The sequence below is a fragment of the Ctenopharyngodon idella genome, chromosome 3 (assembly GCF_019924925.1).
Source record: "Ctenopharyngodon idella isolate HZGC_01 chromosome 3, HZGC01, whole genome shotgun sequence".
In the NCBI taxonomy this organism is placed as follows: domain Eukaryota; kingdom Metazoa; phylum Chordata; class Actinopteri; order Cypriniformes; family Xenocyprididae; genus Ctenopharyngodon; species Ctenopharyngodon idella.
Window position 1 is genome coordinate 22147799 of NC_067222.1, and position 18353 is coordinate 22166151.

At 35.6% G+C, this 18353-nt stretch overlaps 1 protein-coding gene and 1 long non-coding RNA gene across 7 annotated transcripts in view; one reads left to right on the forward strand and one right to left on the reverse strand.

Annotated features, from left to right (window-relative positions):
- The first annotated feature begins 1609 nt into the window (after window positions 1–1609).
- eve1 (even-skipped-like1) lies at window positions 1610–10693 on the forward strand. Of its 5 annotated transcripts, none has more exons than XM_051887941.1 (4): window positions 1610–1744; window positions 8493–8997; window positions 9251–9492; window positions 9850–10693. In XM_051887941.1, the coding sequence occupies exons 2-4, from the start codon at window positions 8994–8996 to the stop codon at window positions 10276–10278; spliced, it is 675 nt and encodes a 224-aa protein (XP_051743901.1). In that variant the 5' UTR covers window positions 1610–1744; window positions 8493–8993; the 3' UTR covers window positions 10279–10693. The 5 variants fall into 5 exon arrangements, with proteins under 5 accessions (XP_051743901.1, XP_051743899.1, XP_051743903.1 ...); XM_051887939.1 differs by lacking the exon at window positions 1610–1744 and adding an exon at window positions 4741–6121; XM_051887942.1 differs by lacking the exon at window positions 1610–1744 and having other exon boundaries at window positions 6138–8777; window positions 8901–8997.
- A 2752-nt stretch (window positions 10694–13445) lies between these two features.
- Window positions 13446–18353, reverse strand: part of LOC127509322 (uncharacterized) — a 30810-nt gene continuing 25902 nt past the window's right edge. Inside the window, exons 4-5 of one of the 2 annotated variants that reach the window (XR_007929198.1) lie at window positions 14361–14484; window positions 13446–13584 (exon numbers count right to left, since the gene is read on the reverse strand). This is a non-coding gene — a long non-coding RNA (uncharacterized LOC127509322). The remainder of the gene's footprint in view (window positions 13585–14360; window positions 14485–18353) is intronic. The other variant, XR_007929197.1, reaches the window with a different exon arrangement.

Consider the following 18353-nt stretch of genomic DNA (forward strand, 5'->3'; position numbering starts at 1 on the left):
TTCATGTCATTTTACGCACTGGATATGCCTATACGCGCTCCGCGTACTTGCTACATGAAATAATATAATTTATATAGATATATTCATGGCAGCTCCCTTGCTGATAATCAAATACTATAACGATTTCTCTCAACATCTCATTGCAAAAAGCAATAGAAATGTTTAAATGGGTCATACTTTTTATTTAGGATTTAATTACACATTGGCCAAGCACACGATGGAAATCCTTTAAATCATTACAGACATTTTAAAGGCCCATAATCAGCAGTGCCAGATTTATAAATTATTTATCATTACCATAAAAAATGAAAAATCATAACTTGTTTCATACATAAGTTTGAACAACGTCTCGAACCAATTTATGAAATGTCATATACTTGACACAATCCGCTGAGATACAGAGGCAAAAAAGCTACTTTCAAAACGGCTCCCTCAGCTGTTATTCAAATGTCTCTGTCGCTAATATAGAATGAGAATTTCAGCTGTACAAACCACAAAATATAGAAATTATTATAATAGAGTTTGCAAGGTGGTTAAAGCTTTCTAGATAAACGAGTTGTGCGCCTATTTTAGCGTCATATTCTATCAGTGAATGTACGTTACCAATAAAACATTTTTGACTAAAACCGTGAATCCTTTTTCTTCAAACAAGACACTTACTATCAGCATTTTACTTCTTAAAACTGATCCGGTGAAGGCTATAAAACAATCAAGAACAAAATTCCTGTGAATTTAATCCAAACTCGAGTGAGATTCGCCTGAAAGTAAAATGTAAAACTATCAATACTACAAGAAAAATGTCCCTAAACGAGCAAATAAAGAAATTTGATTGACAAATAAATGTATAATGAACATGTAAAAAAATACACACATATTTTACTGTTACATACAATGTACATTTAACGTGTAAATTCTCCAGGTTATCAGTGTTGTTGTTTTTTTGTTTTTTTGTTTTTTTTGTACCTTTCCCCTCCAGAAATACCCTTAGATATTATGCATTTAGCCTATACATACTGATATTTGTAAATATTTTTCAGAGGCCTAAAACTTAATGCACGTCATTGTGTGTGCAAAATGAATATTGAAAATTGTGTACAGGGAACAAGGAGATGCTTCCCCTTTAATCCTCCTTCCCACACATACACCTCCCCAGACTGTTGTCTTTACATAAAGGTCAGGCAAGGCCCTCAAGGTCAAGGCCAAGTTTAAAGGGATGAGTATAGCCCTCCCTGAAGGGCCTGTTTAGGAGGCAATGATAGACGCAGTCCCTCCTTAGGCAAACTATCCAAGTTCAAGGTCTCTGAATGGAGCAGGAATCATAAAAAAAGGCCTACAGGCAAACAAAATTGCTCAGATTTCAAAGAAATGGCTCGAACAATCATATTCAGAATGTAATGTACTTGAAATTCCATAGATCTGTCCTAAATTGAACAAAAATGATTCACTACATGCTTTTCATGTTGTTTAAACTGAATCATCAGCGAATTCCCATCACCACTAAACAGCTGATCCTCTGGGTTCAAGACACGAGCCTTTCTGCGTTTGTAGTCAGAGCTATAACAGCTTCACAACACATGTTGTGCTTGTGCAAGGCTGCTACTGTACCCAGGAAATGCCTTAATGGTTTAATTGTAAAACGCCCTGCCCACATGCAAGGGGTCTTACAAGAAACTCTGTGTACAGTCTGTACAGCATGAATTAACTTACATCTTCAGAAGACAGGCGCATATTCGTTATGGACAGGGTAAGTTTGATAACCATCATATTAATACAATATTTAAAACAATTCAAACGTAATGGAAGTAGTTAAGTTCAAATGATAGAAAAGAATATACTATTAAGAGAACTAGCGCCACGCGAAAGCTGATAGCTACGTTTTGCGTTGTAAGTTTCACGTGAAACGATATAGGAGTTTATAATATTAAAAATATATAGCCTATATTTTAAACGCAAAACAGCCCCACAAAAGGATGTGTTCAGCCTTTCTTTAGCAAACAATTTACGTTTACACTGGAGACAACGCCTACATAATGAGGTGGTTCATGCGACGAGAACTGCATAAGTTGTTGCGCACACATACAAAAATATTACGAACATTTCGGTGCAAATTTTCAAATGAAATGACAAGAGAAGTGCAAGTTAATTTCTCTAAATCGCACGTTTGGTACATATCACACTACAATAAATGGTATAAATTAATAACTTCAGTATCATCAAGTTTAACATTGTTTATTCATGAGATTACTGGTTTGAGTTGGTAAACGATAAAAACCCTATTTCATTTTGTAATTGAAATCCTATTACAAAACGTTTGAACGTTTTTCTGCATGGACTTTTTTTTGTATACGAAGCAATTATGTTCCAATAAAGCGACGATATAGGCTATACAAAGTGATCTCTCCGTGAAAAGTATAGAGTCATTGTGCAATTTGCCGTTCTGTCCTTTGTGAGTCAGGCGACTAAGATGTGTAAAAGTAGCCTACATATCTTAAAAAAAACAATAGACGTTATGGTTACTGTCACTTATATACTCTCAGTACTGTTATGTCCGCTCTCGAATTCAAAGTTCACCGAAAAATTGAACATTTTATCAATTTACTCTTACTCATGTCGTTGCAAAACTCTATGGCTTTCTGTGGAACACAGAATAAAGATTTGAATAAAGATTTGAATAAAGTTAGGGTCCAAACGACATTGGACTCCATTGGTTTACAATGTATGGACAAAGACGCACACGTGTGAAATAATCTTTTTATGTTAGTCTAAACTGTTTAAAAAACTACAGGAAACACATGGTGAAGAATTCTGGTGATTACCCTGTTACTTCAGAAAATGGTATTTTATAAAATTTCATTTTGACCAGATGTATACCCGTTATTGTAATTTTGAATATTTAAAACTGAGAAATGTAATCTCACTCATAGGATTTTATTATGAGGTTACCAAAGCACATAGCAAAACGTTAGTATCACATGCATCTAAGCATAAAAACAATGCGCAAATTAAGGCTCGACCACTCGATATTGTATGCAAATCAAAAGCAACTTTATCATTACTTTGACAGTTTATCCAAACAAAGAATATCAAATATTCGATATTAATGAATTGTGATTATTACCAAAGTACACAATATCTAAGATTGTGATTTATTGCAGTTAAAGTATAGTAATTTCACATGAAACATAATCCTGCATTAGCGTAAATAAATGAGTGAGGTAATATAGGCCTATATGTAAATGAGAGGCTCCAACACCCCGCATCATATTCCTCTAATGGCAGGTTCAAATCTTCCCCAGTAACCAATTTCTGTTGCATAGCATTCACAAATTGAATATTTTTAATGGCAGTCACAACAATGCTTTGACCACTCAAACCAGATCTAAGAAAAGTCACTCTATATGCATGTAGTTCGCTGCAGTGGGGATGCGGGTGTTGGTGTGCGCATATTACTGTTCTACACAACTCCAAGTAGGCTAATAACGCCATAATAATAATAATAATAATAGGTTAGCATCTAATCACTTAAAAATTACAGTTTCAATTAGTCCCAAAATCCAGTTTCCGATCATTATAAATACACTACGTTAAAAAAAGCAAAATGTAGCCTACATAACAAAAGGTATACATCCACGTATAAACCAAATACTGTGATGGCAATAAAATTGGAAATTGAGTCGTGAAACCAAATAATTTAATATCGCCTATTAATTTTGGTATTTTGGCAACACCATTAAGGGCTCATAGACCCATATTTTAAAAATAAGCTTCCATTCACCAAGAATTCCATTCAGTTCAATCATATATTCCTTCTCTGACCGCCGCGTCCTTCAGTCTTCAGAGGCGACTTACTTGCGTGAGTGTGAGCAAAGATCTGGGGAAAAATCAATATCAAAGGTTTAAACCCCAAACACCTTATATTTTGAAACACTGATTTACAAAACAGTTGTCAAGGTATTGCTGCTATTCATTCCCTTTTACAATTATAAAAATTAATAGGAACTGTATAGACATCTCTATAGGCCAATTCGTGTAATGTAGCCTATATGCAGATAGCCAGAATTTAATTTATTATATTCACGTAGTCAGAATGAAATCAGATCTAATTATGTAGGAGACAAGGAAATATTGAAAGACAAGTACCCTAGTGATAATGTGAGGACAATGTATCATGCCAATTAAATCAGAATAGTTCTGGAGTTTTTGACAATAACATCTATGTGAATTTCATAACACCAGCTTACCATGATGTAATGTCCTTATGCCTCTGATCTAAGAACAGTGGTGTCTGCCTTACGAATAAATACAATATTTTGTGTCAACTTATCTGAATTTTAAGCTTTAAAGCCCTTTGACATCTGTGCAGAATGCTTTGTTTCCATATGTACATTTTAGAGCAAATCTGACTGCTGCACTTGCATGGCTTTCAAAAAAATTAGAGAACATCATAAAATCGCAAACATCCAAAACAGGTTCCTATAGGCAAGAAAACTGTCACAGCTTTCTGATAATGACTGATCAATCTGAGAGTGTAGGAACGCTCAAACTTTATGCACAATTCCTTAAAATGCTCTTTACACGCACAAGATGCAAAAATGCTGTCTGTTCATTATGTATTGACATACCTGATGAAACAGCACATGACTGTAACTTCATTAGGATGAATACATGTAAATATATGTGGGTCACATAAGCTTAACCATCTTTATCATTATGTAAATTATTTCATTCCTAAAACAACTCTTACAAGACAAACACAATAGCCTTGCACTGTCAGAAAAAAAATGCTTTGCAAATAAATTACCTTCAGGAGGTACAACTGCTTGTCACATGGGGCAACCCTTAAAGGGCCAACTTTTAGGTAGATCTAATATACCTAAAAGATGCATATTTAGTATATTAGAATAGAACTAAGGTATGAACCCATTTAGGGGTAAATAAGGGACAAAGATGTCCTTTTGAGGGTTTTGCCTTATAATAAGCTGTTGTAACTCTAAAGGTACAAGGTTTGCACATTTTATTTCTAAGTGTGTATAATGATTCATGTGAAGGTTTCTATCTATTTCTAATCCTAAAATGTTTTATTTTATAATTAATTTAATAGGACATATTAGTGCTGATATTTGCAGTACATCACAAACAAACAAACAAACAAACAAACCAGAAAACTGACGTCTTCCAGAGGATAATGCAGGAGGATAATGAATTTTTATTCTATCTTAAACAAAGATTTTATGGTCCCACTTTATATTAGGTGTCCCTAAATACTATGTACTAACATTTAAAATAATTATTTGATACAATGCACTTATTATGTACATACATGTTTTATATTGTACTTATGTTTAAAAAATACCTGCATATAAATACACGTAATTGATTTGTATAATTACACTGTTGACTCTCCTTACCCCTTAATCCACCCTTAAACCGAACCATACCACCAAACCTGTCCCTAACCTTACCCCCACCTCAATAGCAGCAAAAGTGTTTTACAATATAATATGAACACAATAAGTACATTGTTTTGATGTTAGTAGTTAAAGCCACCTAATATAAACGATTTCATTAACCAAGTAAATTATTTCTTATGTTCAACGGAGAAGAGGTACTAAGAGAAGTTTAAACTAAAGTTATAATGAGCATAGTCACGGAATATTGAAAAGCTCAAAGACATTTTCGATCATTGTGGAATTAATTTTATCTGCACTCAAACTGAACTCAAATATAATTTAAACTTTCCTTATAATTTTAATAACTCAAATATAACATTTAGGCTACTCGTGTAATTATAATCTAATAATAATAATCTAATAATAATAATAATTATTATTATTATTAGGCTATTATTGTTGTTGTTGTTGTTCACAACACGTAGTCGTTGGTAATTCATCTATCTTCTGAAACAACAAGCATGAAGCATCTAAGCAATCTGACGCTGTAGGTTACTGTTTAGGTCTATCCAGCACCTTGTGTACAGTTTACATTTCCGTTTTAATCAGACACACCTGAACCAGCGCATCAGGACCTTTCCTTGAACATTACAGCCAGGTGTGTTGGAGCAGGAAACTATACTGTGCAGATCACCAGAACTGAGTTCCCTTGCGGTACGCTGAAATTCCAGGTAAACGTAAAGCCTTGTGGATATGAGAGTTCATATAGGCTAGCACTCTACATAAGCGGTTAAGGAGGTAGGTGATGTTATAGGAGCCCTGTTTTCTGAAATAAGAAATATGAACGTGTTACTTTAGGCTATAATATCTGCTATTAGTAACTAACCCTAACCTTAACCCATAACATTAAACCATTTTTCAAGAACGTCACGATGAAAGTAGATTATGCATTTTGGACGAAAGAGTTCTGAATCAGAGCAATACAGATAAAAATGTGCGCAGCCAAGGTTGTGTGGAACGCTAATAGGATCCGTTAACGGTTTGTTCAGGTGCACCTGATCTGCCCCAATAAAATACAGCTTTATAATATTGAGTGGTCGCATTGCTGTGCGTAGGGAACAGATTTAAACCTTTAAAGGAAGAAGATGAGGACGAAGAGGAATGAAAGCAAACGGATAGGCAGACTGCAGAGCAATGAAACGCGTAACAGATCCTCATTTAAATACCTTTAGGTTTTCTTGTATGCTTAGCCTATAATAATAATTTTACCGTTTTTTGCTCTTTATGGTGAAAAATTAAACTGCAACTGTTGTGAAGCTGTTTCAATATTTCGAATATTCATAATATTCAAAATGAACTTATTAATGCAGATACCTAAATAGGCCAGTTAGATGCACTTTCATAAATTAATTAATTAATGTTTTACACAATGAAGGTCATAAAGTGCACTAATATAAAACTACAGTCGAAATAAAAATTGTTTAAAAACAATAACTAAAGAAAAACTTTTTAAAAAATGTATACTACAGTCGAAATAAAAATTGTTTAAAAACAATAACTAAAAAAATGTATGTCTGTATTCTATGAAAACAAAAGTATAAATTACTAGGGGAACAGAGACTGCTGACAGCATGTAGTCTATAGATTCTTGCAGTTTTATGCTAAGACCCAAACGGACACGCCTACAAACAGTGCATTTCGTGATCGTTGTGTACCGATCAGTAAAGGGGGCGTATTTATCAACAGTTATCAATGCGGACAGTGTCATTTCAGTACAGCCAAAATGAGTAGCCTACACAACACACAGGTTTGTCTGTTCATGGAAGCGTAATTTCTGTCACCCCTACGTGATATCTGCGCCAGTCTCTCTCCAGAGACAGGCTGCAGCCTTAGTGGAGCCCTTCCCTTAACTGACAAGTGATCAAAGACCGGTGTATAACAATACACCACTGGTCAGTTTGATATCAGGCTAATCTGAAGCGCCACGGATGGGAGCATATGCTCGAGATGTACTGTCTGTCACAGTCGTGAGTAGGAAAGAAGAGAGGGCAGCTCTTTTTTGTTGCTAAATAGGCCTAAATACTGCGCAGCGTAAAACAAAACGTGAAAGCCTCAAGTAATGTTAATCACGGACCTTATTCATAATATAAAACAGGAGCGGGAAAACAGGAACTGAATGCTAAATGGCAGACAATAACTTTATGGAGATATACTTTTGTAGGCTATAACTCACAAGAAATAGCCTATAAAACTTTAAATAAATACATACATACGTAAATGTAAATCTAAATAAAACATACGTTAGTGTCCATATGTGTTATATTAGTGTCTAATCTGTCCAAACAAGCTCAACCACAAGCACAGTGATAACTGCATAGCCCTTAGTGATCCACATCGCGTGCAGTCACGTGACATTTTTATCTTGGTGTAGTACATTACTGTGCTGTTTCTTTAAAAGGGTCTCAAAGCCATAGGTAATAATAAATTAAGAAATCAAATTTAAAATATTCAGCGGGCTAACTTCCTATAGGCTGTTCAATCTCGTGTTGACGAAAGTTTCAGCCTTCGTTCAGCACCTTTGAGGCTGACAGCTCCTATGACAATGCACTTAAAGCGATGATTCACCCAAATATGAAAATTATGAATTCTGTCATAATTTTCTTACCCTCCAAACCTGTATGAAATTCCTTATTTTGCAAAACACAAAAGAAGACATTGTGAAGAATGTTTCAACACGTTTTGCCTATACACTCATAGTCAATAACTTCCAAAATAACATTGGACCTCATTGACATTCAAAAAAGTAGGCTACACTTTTTTTGTGTGCCACAGAAGACAGAAATGCATTCAAATTTGGAATGACATGAGGATGGGTAAAAGATGACACAACCTTCATTTCTGGGTGAATTAACCCTTTGAGCTCTTAGCGACCATGAAACAAGCGCTACTTCGTCGTAAAATAATACGAAATGTCAGGCAACGTTAGTTAATGTTCAAATTCTCTGACAATTTTCCAATTAATTGTCTTTTAAAAATTAAATACATTTTCCTCACATATTTATACGGCTCCTGAAACGCTTTCATCTCTATTATAAACTGTAGACCTCTGCAATTTGGGGACATAAGGATTCTAATGATTGACTTCCAAAAATACAAACATCAAACACCAAGGAACAATCAGGGTTGGCCTATCTCAACGGGGAAGCCACTGTGACAGTATGCAAAGGGAGGTCGTTCTTAATTCTCCATAACAAAAAAGTACAAAGGCCGGTCGGAGACCAAAGACAATTTAACACCTCCCTCTGTCCGCGCGCCCCGGCGGCGCCTCAGCGGATAGAGCGCGTCTCTCATTAGGACACAAGATGGGACGACCTGAAAGATGCAGAGGTGAGGGAGGAGGGGGGTGGACAGCCACTACAAAAACAACTCATCTTTCCTTCATAAACGAACTTGGCTTGGAAGACAAACGTTGACGAGAGAGAATTCCTTTTTTTTTTTTTTTTTGGGTAGGGCCTGGTCTGGGACTGTTTTGAGGACTATGAGAAGTTTGTGAAAATCCATTTGGGGAATATCTGGATTGCGGACTTGGATATCAACGATAAAATGCGTAAGTAGCCTACAACGTCCATATTCAACAGCAAGCGGAGAGGAATGTACACTTCTTTTTTAAAGAAAATGCTCCCGGTACATCATGCCGTTTAACACTGAAGTCAAGTCTTCAGTACAAAATCAACATCTGTGTAGCGAGTTCATTTAATTAGGAAATTAACGTTGGGGGTTTATTGAAAACCCCTTCTTTCTGATTGTAAATGTGATATACGCAAAGTAAACGAATGCATAATGTGAAATAAACCTTTCAGTAGCAGAGGGCAGGGAGTCGCCAGTGTCTACTGTTGCTCATGCTGACAGTGATCAAGGAGAGGAAGAGTGCCCTCGTATTTCACTACTGAATGGGATAGACCAGAGTCGGCGGCACCGGACTGCTTTCACGAGGGAGCAGCTGACCCGTCTTGAGCAAGAATACTGCAAAGAAAGTTACGTGTCTCGACCCAGACGATGCGAACTGGCGGCAGCGCTTAACTTGCCCGAGACCACAATAAAGGTAATTCACAGAGCAGACCTTTTCATGCCACACTCAACCTCTGGCCCAACAGGCAACATTTAAAGAGCATTAAAAGTTATATTAAAAAATTGTTAATTTAAGAATTAATTTGAGACTAACTTCTGCTATCCATGAAAGCCTAACGAAGTTCAATTTTTAATTTTAAGCTCGTTTAAGAGAGGATTGCTTGTGTTTTGTGAGACTGAGGGTTACAGACAAGCCAAGAAGCCATAAAATCAGACACCGGATCTCCATCCCTGCTGAAACCGAAAAAAATTTTGTACATCTACCATTACCTAATCCCACCAACATGCTGTGTCCTTCACTAAGACTCTTTATCACCCTATTTCATTATAGGTCTGGTTCCAGAACAGGAGGATGAAGGACAAGAGGCAGCGTCACAGTCTGCACTGGCCTAACGCACTGGACCCAAACCTGTGTGCCTTCATGGTGAGTCAGGCAGCTGCTGGACTCCACTACCCGCTGCTGCCCCGCTTACCTCTTCATCTATACTCTCATCTCGGCATGGGGAGCCTCTCCGGTCTCTCAAACCCCTACAGCGCCACCACAAGGCCAGTGGACACTTTGCATCTCCCTCCCTCGACCTACCCCTGGTTAGGTGGATTTCCACAGCCGGCTCTCTATTCCCCTGTCCAGACAATGCACCATCCCGCAGGATGCCACTGTCCACATTGCCTACAATGGAGACCGGACCACCTGCTTAAACCTAGAGGGGGAGCTAGGACAGGCACGCAGCCCAAAACCTTCGGCAGTGCTTCGGGATAATAGGATAATGGTGCATTTACCATGATAAAAGGAGTTGTTCACCCAAAAAAATGAAAATTCTATCATTGTTTACTCATGTGCATGTTGATCTAAACCTGCATGACATTTTTTCTAATGTGGGATACATTTTGAAGATTTTTTTGCCCATACAATGAAAGTTTAAGGCTGTTTTGTATTTATGCATCTGTACAGTTATTCAGAATCTAGATAATGTCACTCATGAAGAACTATTTTGTTGTTTAGAAATCTTACTGTAATATAGATAACGGTTTTGTTTACTTTCTTAAAAATACTTGATCTTTACAACATTTTTTCATCTATTGACATTTTTGCACCTGAACACTTTGTACATATATGCTTTCCAAAAATATATATGACAATATTGACTATTAAAAATATTTATGGAAACATTTTACTTCATGTATTTCTGGCTTTTTCTTAAAATAATAGCAATAACATGCAAGGACAGAAAATGATTAATGCTCTACTCGTTAACATCCTCAAGCTGAACACAGCTCTTTTAATTCACACCAAGACTTTTGTCATTGTTTAACACCAACCTGTTGACCAAACAGCACTGTAATCTTAAAGACTACTTATCAACTTACAGACACAAAGCTCCTGTCATTATACTCCTTGCTAGACACAACCTGCTGAATTATGATCTTGAAAATCTAAAATCAAACAGCCTGTAACCAGACAAAACATCAACAGGTGGACAGAGGTGTCTGAGACTCCAGGGCCTCACAGATCTTGATTTAATATATAATGTCTGCAAGTGTGCAAGTAAAAGGCCTGAATTAATGCATAAAATGACATACAGTGGCAGCAAAATGGACTTAAGCCACGCTGACTGTCTTGAATTTATGAATACACATAATTGTATATATACACATATACAGTTCAAAAGTTTGGAGTAAGATTTAAAAAAAAAAAAAAAAAAAAAAAAAAAATACTTTTACTTAGCAAGGATGCATTCAATTGATCAAAAGTGGCAGTAAAGACATTTATAATGTTACAACACATTTCCACATTGTTTTCCACATTCTTGAGCAGCAAATCATCATATTACAATGATTTCTGAAGGATCATGTGACACTGAAGACTGGAGTAATGATGCTGAAAATTCAGCTTTGACGTCGCAGAAAAAAATTACATTTTAAATTATACAAAAATAAAAAACATTTATTTTAAACTGTAATAATATTTCATAATATTACTGTCTGTTTTTACTTTGATCAAATAAATGAAGCCTTGGCAAGCATAAATCCCACCAACCCCAAAGTTTTGAACGGTAGAGTGTGCCCAAGTATATACACTGTAAAATAAAGCAACCACATATTTTCCAGTATACGAAACCTTTTTAGTCTCAAATACGAATAAAAACTACATAAAAACCCATGTCAGACCAACAGAATTCCCCCAAATGTTTTCCCAACTAGTCAAACACAGTTGTCTGAACAAAGAACTTCATATTGCTGAAATGTTAAGGGTTTGTGAGTTCCCAGCATGCATTGCAGCATGAATAAATTATGCGTTTACTGTTATTGGATTATTATTTTGCTGTTTTGCTGACTTTTTTTACTGTTATTTTGTCATTATTGTTTGTTATTTGTTGTGTTGTGATGTAAAGAGCTCATCTTTTTATATTTGTTCATTGTCATCATTCTTGAGGTTTGTGTGTCAAGTGTTGAGGCCTACAGTGTGTTCAACCATTTAAAACTATATCCTGAATATACATCTTTGCTTTATGGGATGATTGTTCATTTACAATAAAGATAGCATAGTTCACTTAACATGTAAAGTGTCCTATAAGACTATACACAACTATCAAAACGTTATTTCAATTTGTTGTGTTACTAAATGAAAATTTGCTGAACAAGAAATCTGTCGTGTCGATGAATTCATTTTGCATTTAGTGAACGAACAAGTTCGAACTGACAAAAAAAGTTGGTACGAATATTTAGACAATAGTTGAGAGAACTTAAAAATCTGAACACATTAAGTTGCCTCAGATTTTTAAGTTTTCTCAACAATTTTTTTTTACAGAATATTTATTGTTTAATTCACTGCTCCCATTGTCCATGAAATTATGGCACATGACATTTAAGAAAATCCTACTGAAAAAACATACACACAACCAAACAGGGACAGACACCCCAGCTTTCAACACACTCCACTAGAAATTAGGAATTAAGCAGTTAGAAGGTGAACAGTGATACAGCCATTGCTATGTGAATGAATGAGGCACCTGCTGAATATCCAGGTGCTTTGGCTTATTTTACCTCCACCTGCTACAGGTGAATTCTAGTTGAAAGGCTTCTCAATCTGTGTCTCAGCGTAAATTAACCTCGTCTGGCTTGTGTCATGATAACCCTTACGAGAACATGAGCTGAATGCTCTACATTCAAATTTATTTGTAGCTACCAAAACAATTTCTGTGATGTAAAAACTACAGGACTGTTTCATATGGATGAACTATTCAAATTCATGTATTTGTAAGGAATATCAAAGCATTACTTTAGACAGAATGCATTTTAAAACTTGGTATTTGTAAAATAATCATAAAAATTAGCCCACATAGTAAAATGTATCCTTAATCTGGGTGCATGTAACACATCTATGCATGTTTAGAGGTGTAAAAACCAACACTTTGGATGCTTAGATCATTAGAGACATCAGCAGTACCCTTGTCTGAGTCTGACAATAACTCAATGGGTGACGTCTGCAGTAAAGCCCTGGCAATAGGTGGGAAATGACAGTAAAGAAAAAAAACGACTGCTCCTGTGAATTGAGAGAGATGTGGTAAATTGGAACAGACTGTAAAGAGATTCTGCTCTATGGTGACTGTGGGAACACCGATTGAGCACACAGCAGCAGATCCTCTTTTGTCTGGAGAGCACTACCGTGTGATTTTTACAACTTCCTGCTCTTAATACTGCCTCGGCCCTGAGGGAAGTCAGAGGTGGACATGACTGCAAGTTCTCCATAAACCTTCCTCATCCAGCCTCAGTATATACAATAATTAAAAATATGCCTCTTCTTATTTTAAACATTTTAAAGAACATCGTAGTCTATATATTCAATCAACACAGCCACACATCAACATTTTTTTAATCAATTTATTATAATTTAAGGAAGCTGCTTCAAAATGCATCATACGCAGATCAGTCAGTTTCTGTTTTATTTTTAATATTGGGTAGTTCAGAATCTAGAGAAGTAGTTGCATTTGCAGAAGTTTTACAGGATTGTATTTCTATTTCAAATAAATTATGTTTGTTTGAAATTTCTTTTCATCAGAGAACCCTGGAAAAAAAAAGTATTATAGTTTGCATAAAAATATTTAGCAGCACAACTGTTTACAGAATTTATAATAATAAGAAATGTTTCTTGATCACCAAATCAGCATATTAGTATGATTTCTGAAGCTTCGCCATCACAATAATAAATTGAAATTAACTTTGTTATGTTACAATATTACTGTTTTTACTGTATTTTTTATTTTTGCCACATTTTATTTATAAATGTATAGCCAGAGTTGGGTGTAATGCATTACTTAGTAATCAATTACTGTAATTTAATAACTTTTTCCTTGAAAAAGTAAAGTAAGAGATTAGGTTTAACTTTTCTGTAATTTTATTAGTTACTTCTGATTTAATTGCATTAAATACTGTATAGACTATAGAACAATTCTATACAAAACAATAGTGGATTTAACATCAAAATTTAACGTCTAATGATAAAATGTATGTTTTTAATATAAAATTCTCCCTTTAAATACTTTGGTCAGTTCAAGAATAATTTCGCAATTTATTTGAAAGAATTAAAAGAGCCATTTCATGTCTATCCATGTATTGTTCCACTGGTTGAGGCTGATATGCGACTTAGAAAGTAATTAGTAATAAGTAATGCAATACTTTTTAGAGAGAGTAATTAGTAATCTGTTGAAGATGTAATTAGTAGTAATTTAGTAGTAACTTAGACTTGGTGAATATAACTTCTTTGACTTCTTTCAAAACAACATCAACAACAACAACAAAAATAGTACCAATCCAAGCATTTAAACAGTAGTGTATACTTACTCATTGTCCCACCAGCGCCTGAAAATGACTTAGCTTTTTCCAAACATCTTCCAGTGCTGGACTTCCCACACTGTCACTGGTCACCCATCTTGATTTTGCTGCTTTTTCCTGCACATGAAAAAAACTGCAAAAGGCCAAAAGTGTTAAAAGAATGAATTGTATTGAACGGCACAAGTACAAGTTTATCACACAAATAAAACGCAACTAAACATACTGTTATTTTGTTTATAAACAGAGGCAAACATGCTCATCTGGGAGTTGAACACGGTAGACTTAAAATTGAATTCGGCAAGCATAAGATATCCACATATTCACATTCTCATTCCCTCAGCTCAGACAACAACTCCAGACTATTCACTTCAAAAGGCCCAAAGCAAAAAGAAAAGGAGTGACTGTAAAGAATAGTTTACATCATACTCTAGACCTTGTGTGTCACACACTTCATCCCTAAATAAAGAAACAAGATGAAGAAAAGCCACAATAAGTTTAAAAGGAAATTAAGTTAATTATGAAGTCAATTAAGGAAAATGAACTCTGAGAGACGCATTAGCACTTCAGGGAAACCAGCAGTCTGTCTTATACAGGGAAACAGATGTATTGTTAACAACACTGTAAGAGCCAGATCTCCTAAGTGTAACATTTCCATGGGTCTCATACAATCAAACGTGTGCACTGAGCTTCACATATTGTTATGGGGTACAGAAAGCTTTTGGTTCATGAGGAAGCCACATTGAAGCAGCTGTGTTTGCCAACAACCACAGCTGCATCGTCTTATGGCTGAATGATCGCCTGAAGCTGTCTAAAGCAATTACCCAATGAATATGCAAGCGTTTGTCCCGCTAAAGAACTTCCCTGTACAGAGAAAAAACCCTAAGGTTATGACAATTGCTTAAATTAACAGAATTATTGTTCAATATTTATTTTTATTTAACATTTAGCTATTTACTTTTAGCCAAAGTATCTTACAGTATGCTTACAAGAACAGACCTATTATGCCCTTTTACAAAGTATTGATTTTGTTTTGGGCTCTACTAGAATAGGTTTTCATGCTTAAATGTTCAAAAACATTCTTTATTTTTCCACATATTTTTCCTCTCTTCCCAGTCTGTTTAGTTCCAGTCTCTCTCTAAACCCCTCGTTCCGAAAAGCACAATGTGCTCTAATTGGTCAGCTGGATCAGTGCGTTGTGATTGGTCAACCAGAAATGCCACACCCCTTTTTACCTAACCATTTTAGATCCGGGGTGTCTCTTGGACATGGCGATAACACACTACTAACACAACTCAACCAGCCCATGCCACCTTTATTTTGTGAATGCCTTGGGCAGGAATTATTTAAAATAGGAATATTGTGATGTGTGCATTCCAGGAAGAAAATTTAAGACTACAATTAAAGGGTTAGTTCACCCAAAAATGAAATTACTGTCATTAATTACTCACCCTCATGTCGTTCCACACCCGTAAGACCTTTGTTCATCTTCACAACACAAATTAAGATATTTTTGATGAAATCTGAGAGGTTTTTTTATCCTCCATTGAAAGCAACGAAATTACCACATTCGAGGTCCAGAAAAGTCATTGTTAAAACAGTCGACGTGACTATAGTGGTTCAACCTTAATGTTATGAAGCGACGAGAATACTTTTTGTGCGCAAATAAAAACAAACAAACAAAAAAAAACGACTTTATTCAACAAATTTGTCTCTCCCCTGTCATTCTGCTATGCTATTTATGTTGCAGAGCTTCTGTGTTTACATCCGAACGCCGGCTCAGTATTGGCTAGCTCTGTTCACGTGAGCAGCACGACGCATGTGCGTGATGTTGACGCAGGAGCCGGCCAATAATGAGTCAGCGTTCTGACGTAGAACCTGGAAGCGCTGCAATGTAAATGGCCTAGCAGAATGACAGGGGAGAGACGAATTTGTTGAATAAAGTCGTTATTTTTGTTTTGTTATTGCGCACAAAAAGTATTCTCGTTGCTTCATAACATTAAGGTTGAACAACTGCAGTCACGTTGACTATTTTAACGATGTCTTTACTACTTCTCTGGATCTTGAATGTGGTAATTTTGTTGCTTTCTCTTGGGGATCAGAAACCTCTCGGACTATTTTCTCCAAACAAATACCAGAAAAAACAGTTTACATGCATCATCACTGAATCTTCCTCTATCACCACCATGTCCTTGAACAAATGAAAATCTGACCTTGTCTTTCCTTACATAACACTACAGGATAGCCTCAGTACTGTTCTTATTTCTGTAATCTTGTACTGTTTGTTGATAACATAATTAGACATGTGCATGCTGACATACTTCTAAGACAGAAAAAATAAAGGAAAGCAAGCAAGAGAGTTATGAGTACATATGATGTATCTATATTGTTGCTAGGACAAAGCTTTATTGCAGCAGTAAAAACTACAGGCTTGGCCTGTGTCAACTGAAGCTATTTAAATACTGTAAAACTCAGATATAGAGACGGAGTGATGAAATCTGTCTGTGTCAAGTTGTCTGTCTTTTTTTAACTGTCTTTTCAAAGTGAGTAAAAATTTAAATAGAGAAGATCATTCAGTCAGCTTTTGAAGAATCGTGACCTCAAAGTTTAAAGTTGGCAAGAAACAGAAGTCTTTTCTTTCCTATTGTGACATATTTGAGTGAATCAGCTTCTCGAACAAGAAAAAAAATGTAGAGCGGGACTTGTTCATGGGGAATTGATTGGATGCTTGTGGTTTGCTATTGCTGTGATGTCATGTGAGTGACAGGTTGCCCCGCCCTCACGTCTGTAAACACATCATCAGAGAAGAGATGAGCTGCGAAAGGGAGAGGAAGTTATTTTGATTAAAGATTATGAGGGTACATTAATTTTAAATAAATAATGATGTGCAAGGATACATCTTTTATAATAAATAAAGATTCCATTGTGATTTGATTTCATGGTGACTAGTCAAGTCAAGTCACCTTTATTTATGTAGCGCTTTATACAATACAGATTGTAAATACTTGACTAAGTATTTTTTAACAAAAGGTAAATAAATAAATAAGTAATTAGTAAATAAAAAGGGCAAAACATATGTCCATTAACTTATTGACTGAACAACACTGTATTCTATGTAAGACATGCACAAACATACAATCACAACATTGCATGTACAGTATATGTCAATACAGGAGTCATGCGAGCAGATTTGAATTTGAAAAGGAAAAAGGCTTGCATGAGTGGAAAAAAAGACAGAACAAAACATTTTAATTCTCAAAACTAGTTTATTCTCATAAAAAAAAAAGGTCATTCTTCTAGGTATTACTTTGTCTACAAAGTGTTTATATATTATGATTGACAGAACAATCAAACACCAGGGACCCGTTTCAGAAAGGAGGTTAAATGAAAACTCTGAGTATGTTAACCCTGAAATGAGGGAAATTCTGGGTTTTCCGTTTCAGAATGGGAAGTATATCAAACCCAAGAAAGCGGGGTAAGTCAAGACTGTTTCTGAAAGAAAGGTAATTTATACTCAGAGTCAGTTACTCTGGTAACTTACTCTGTGAACCTAACCTGGTCAGGAGCAGGGTTTCTTCGGTAAACCCAGAGTCTTTCGGTCTCCTCCCCCTTTTTAAAGCGCAAGAGATGTTTAAATACTTCATTCATGCTGCAAAAATGCTTTTCTTACTGTGTATTTTTGTCTTATTTGAAGTACAAATATCTAAAAATTCTTAAATCAAGATGCATTTTCTATATAGGAAAACGATATAAGATATTTCGTTTTGTTTCCTGGGGGAGTAAAAGATCATTCAGAGTGTCTATTACTAGGTGCAAATTTACACTAGCTCCACCCACAAATGTCATACAGGGTTAAAAACTGCCAGTTTTCACCTCTGATATTATAACAGTGATAAGAATTAAACTTGTATTGACTCAGAAGTATGCGGACGTCAATTTATTGGGTGCTGTTGCAATGGTGAATCGTAATATTGAAGCTCCATTGATCATGGCTTTTCATAGTCA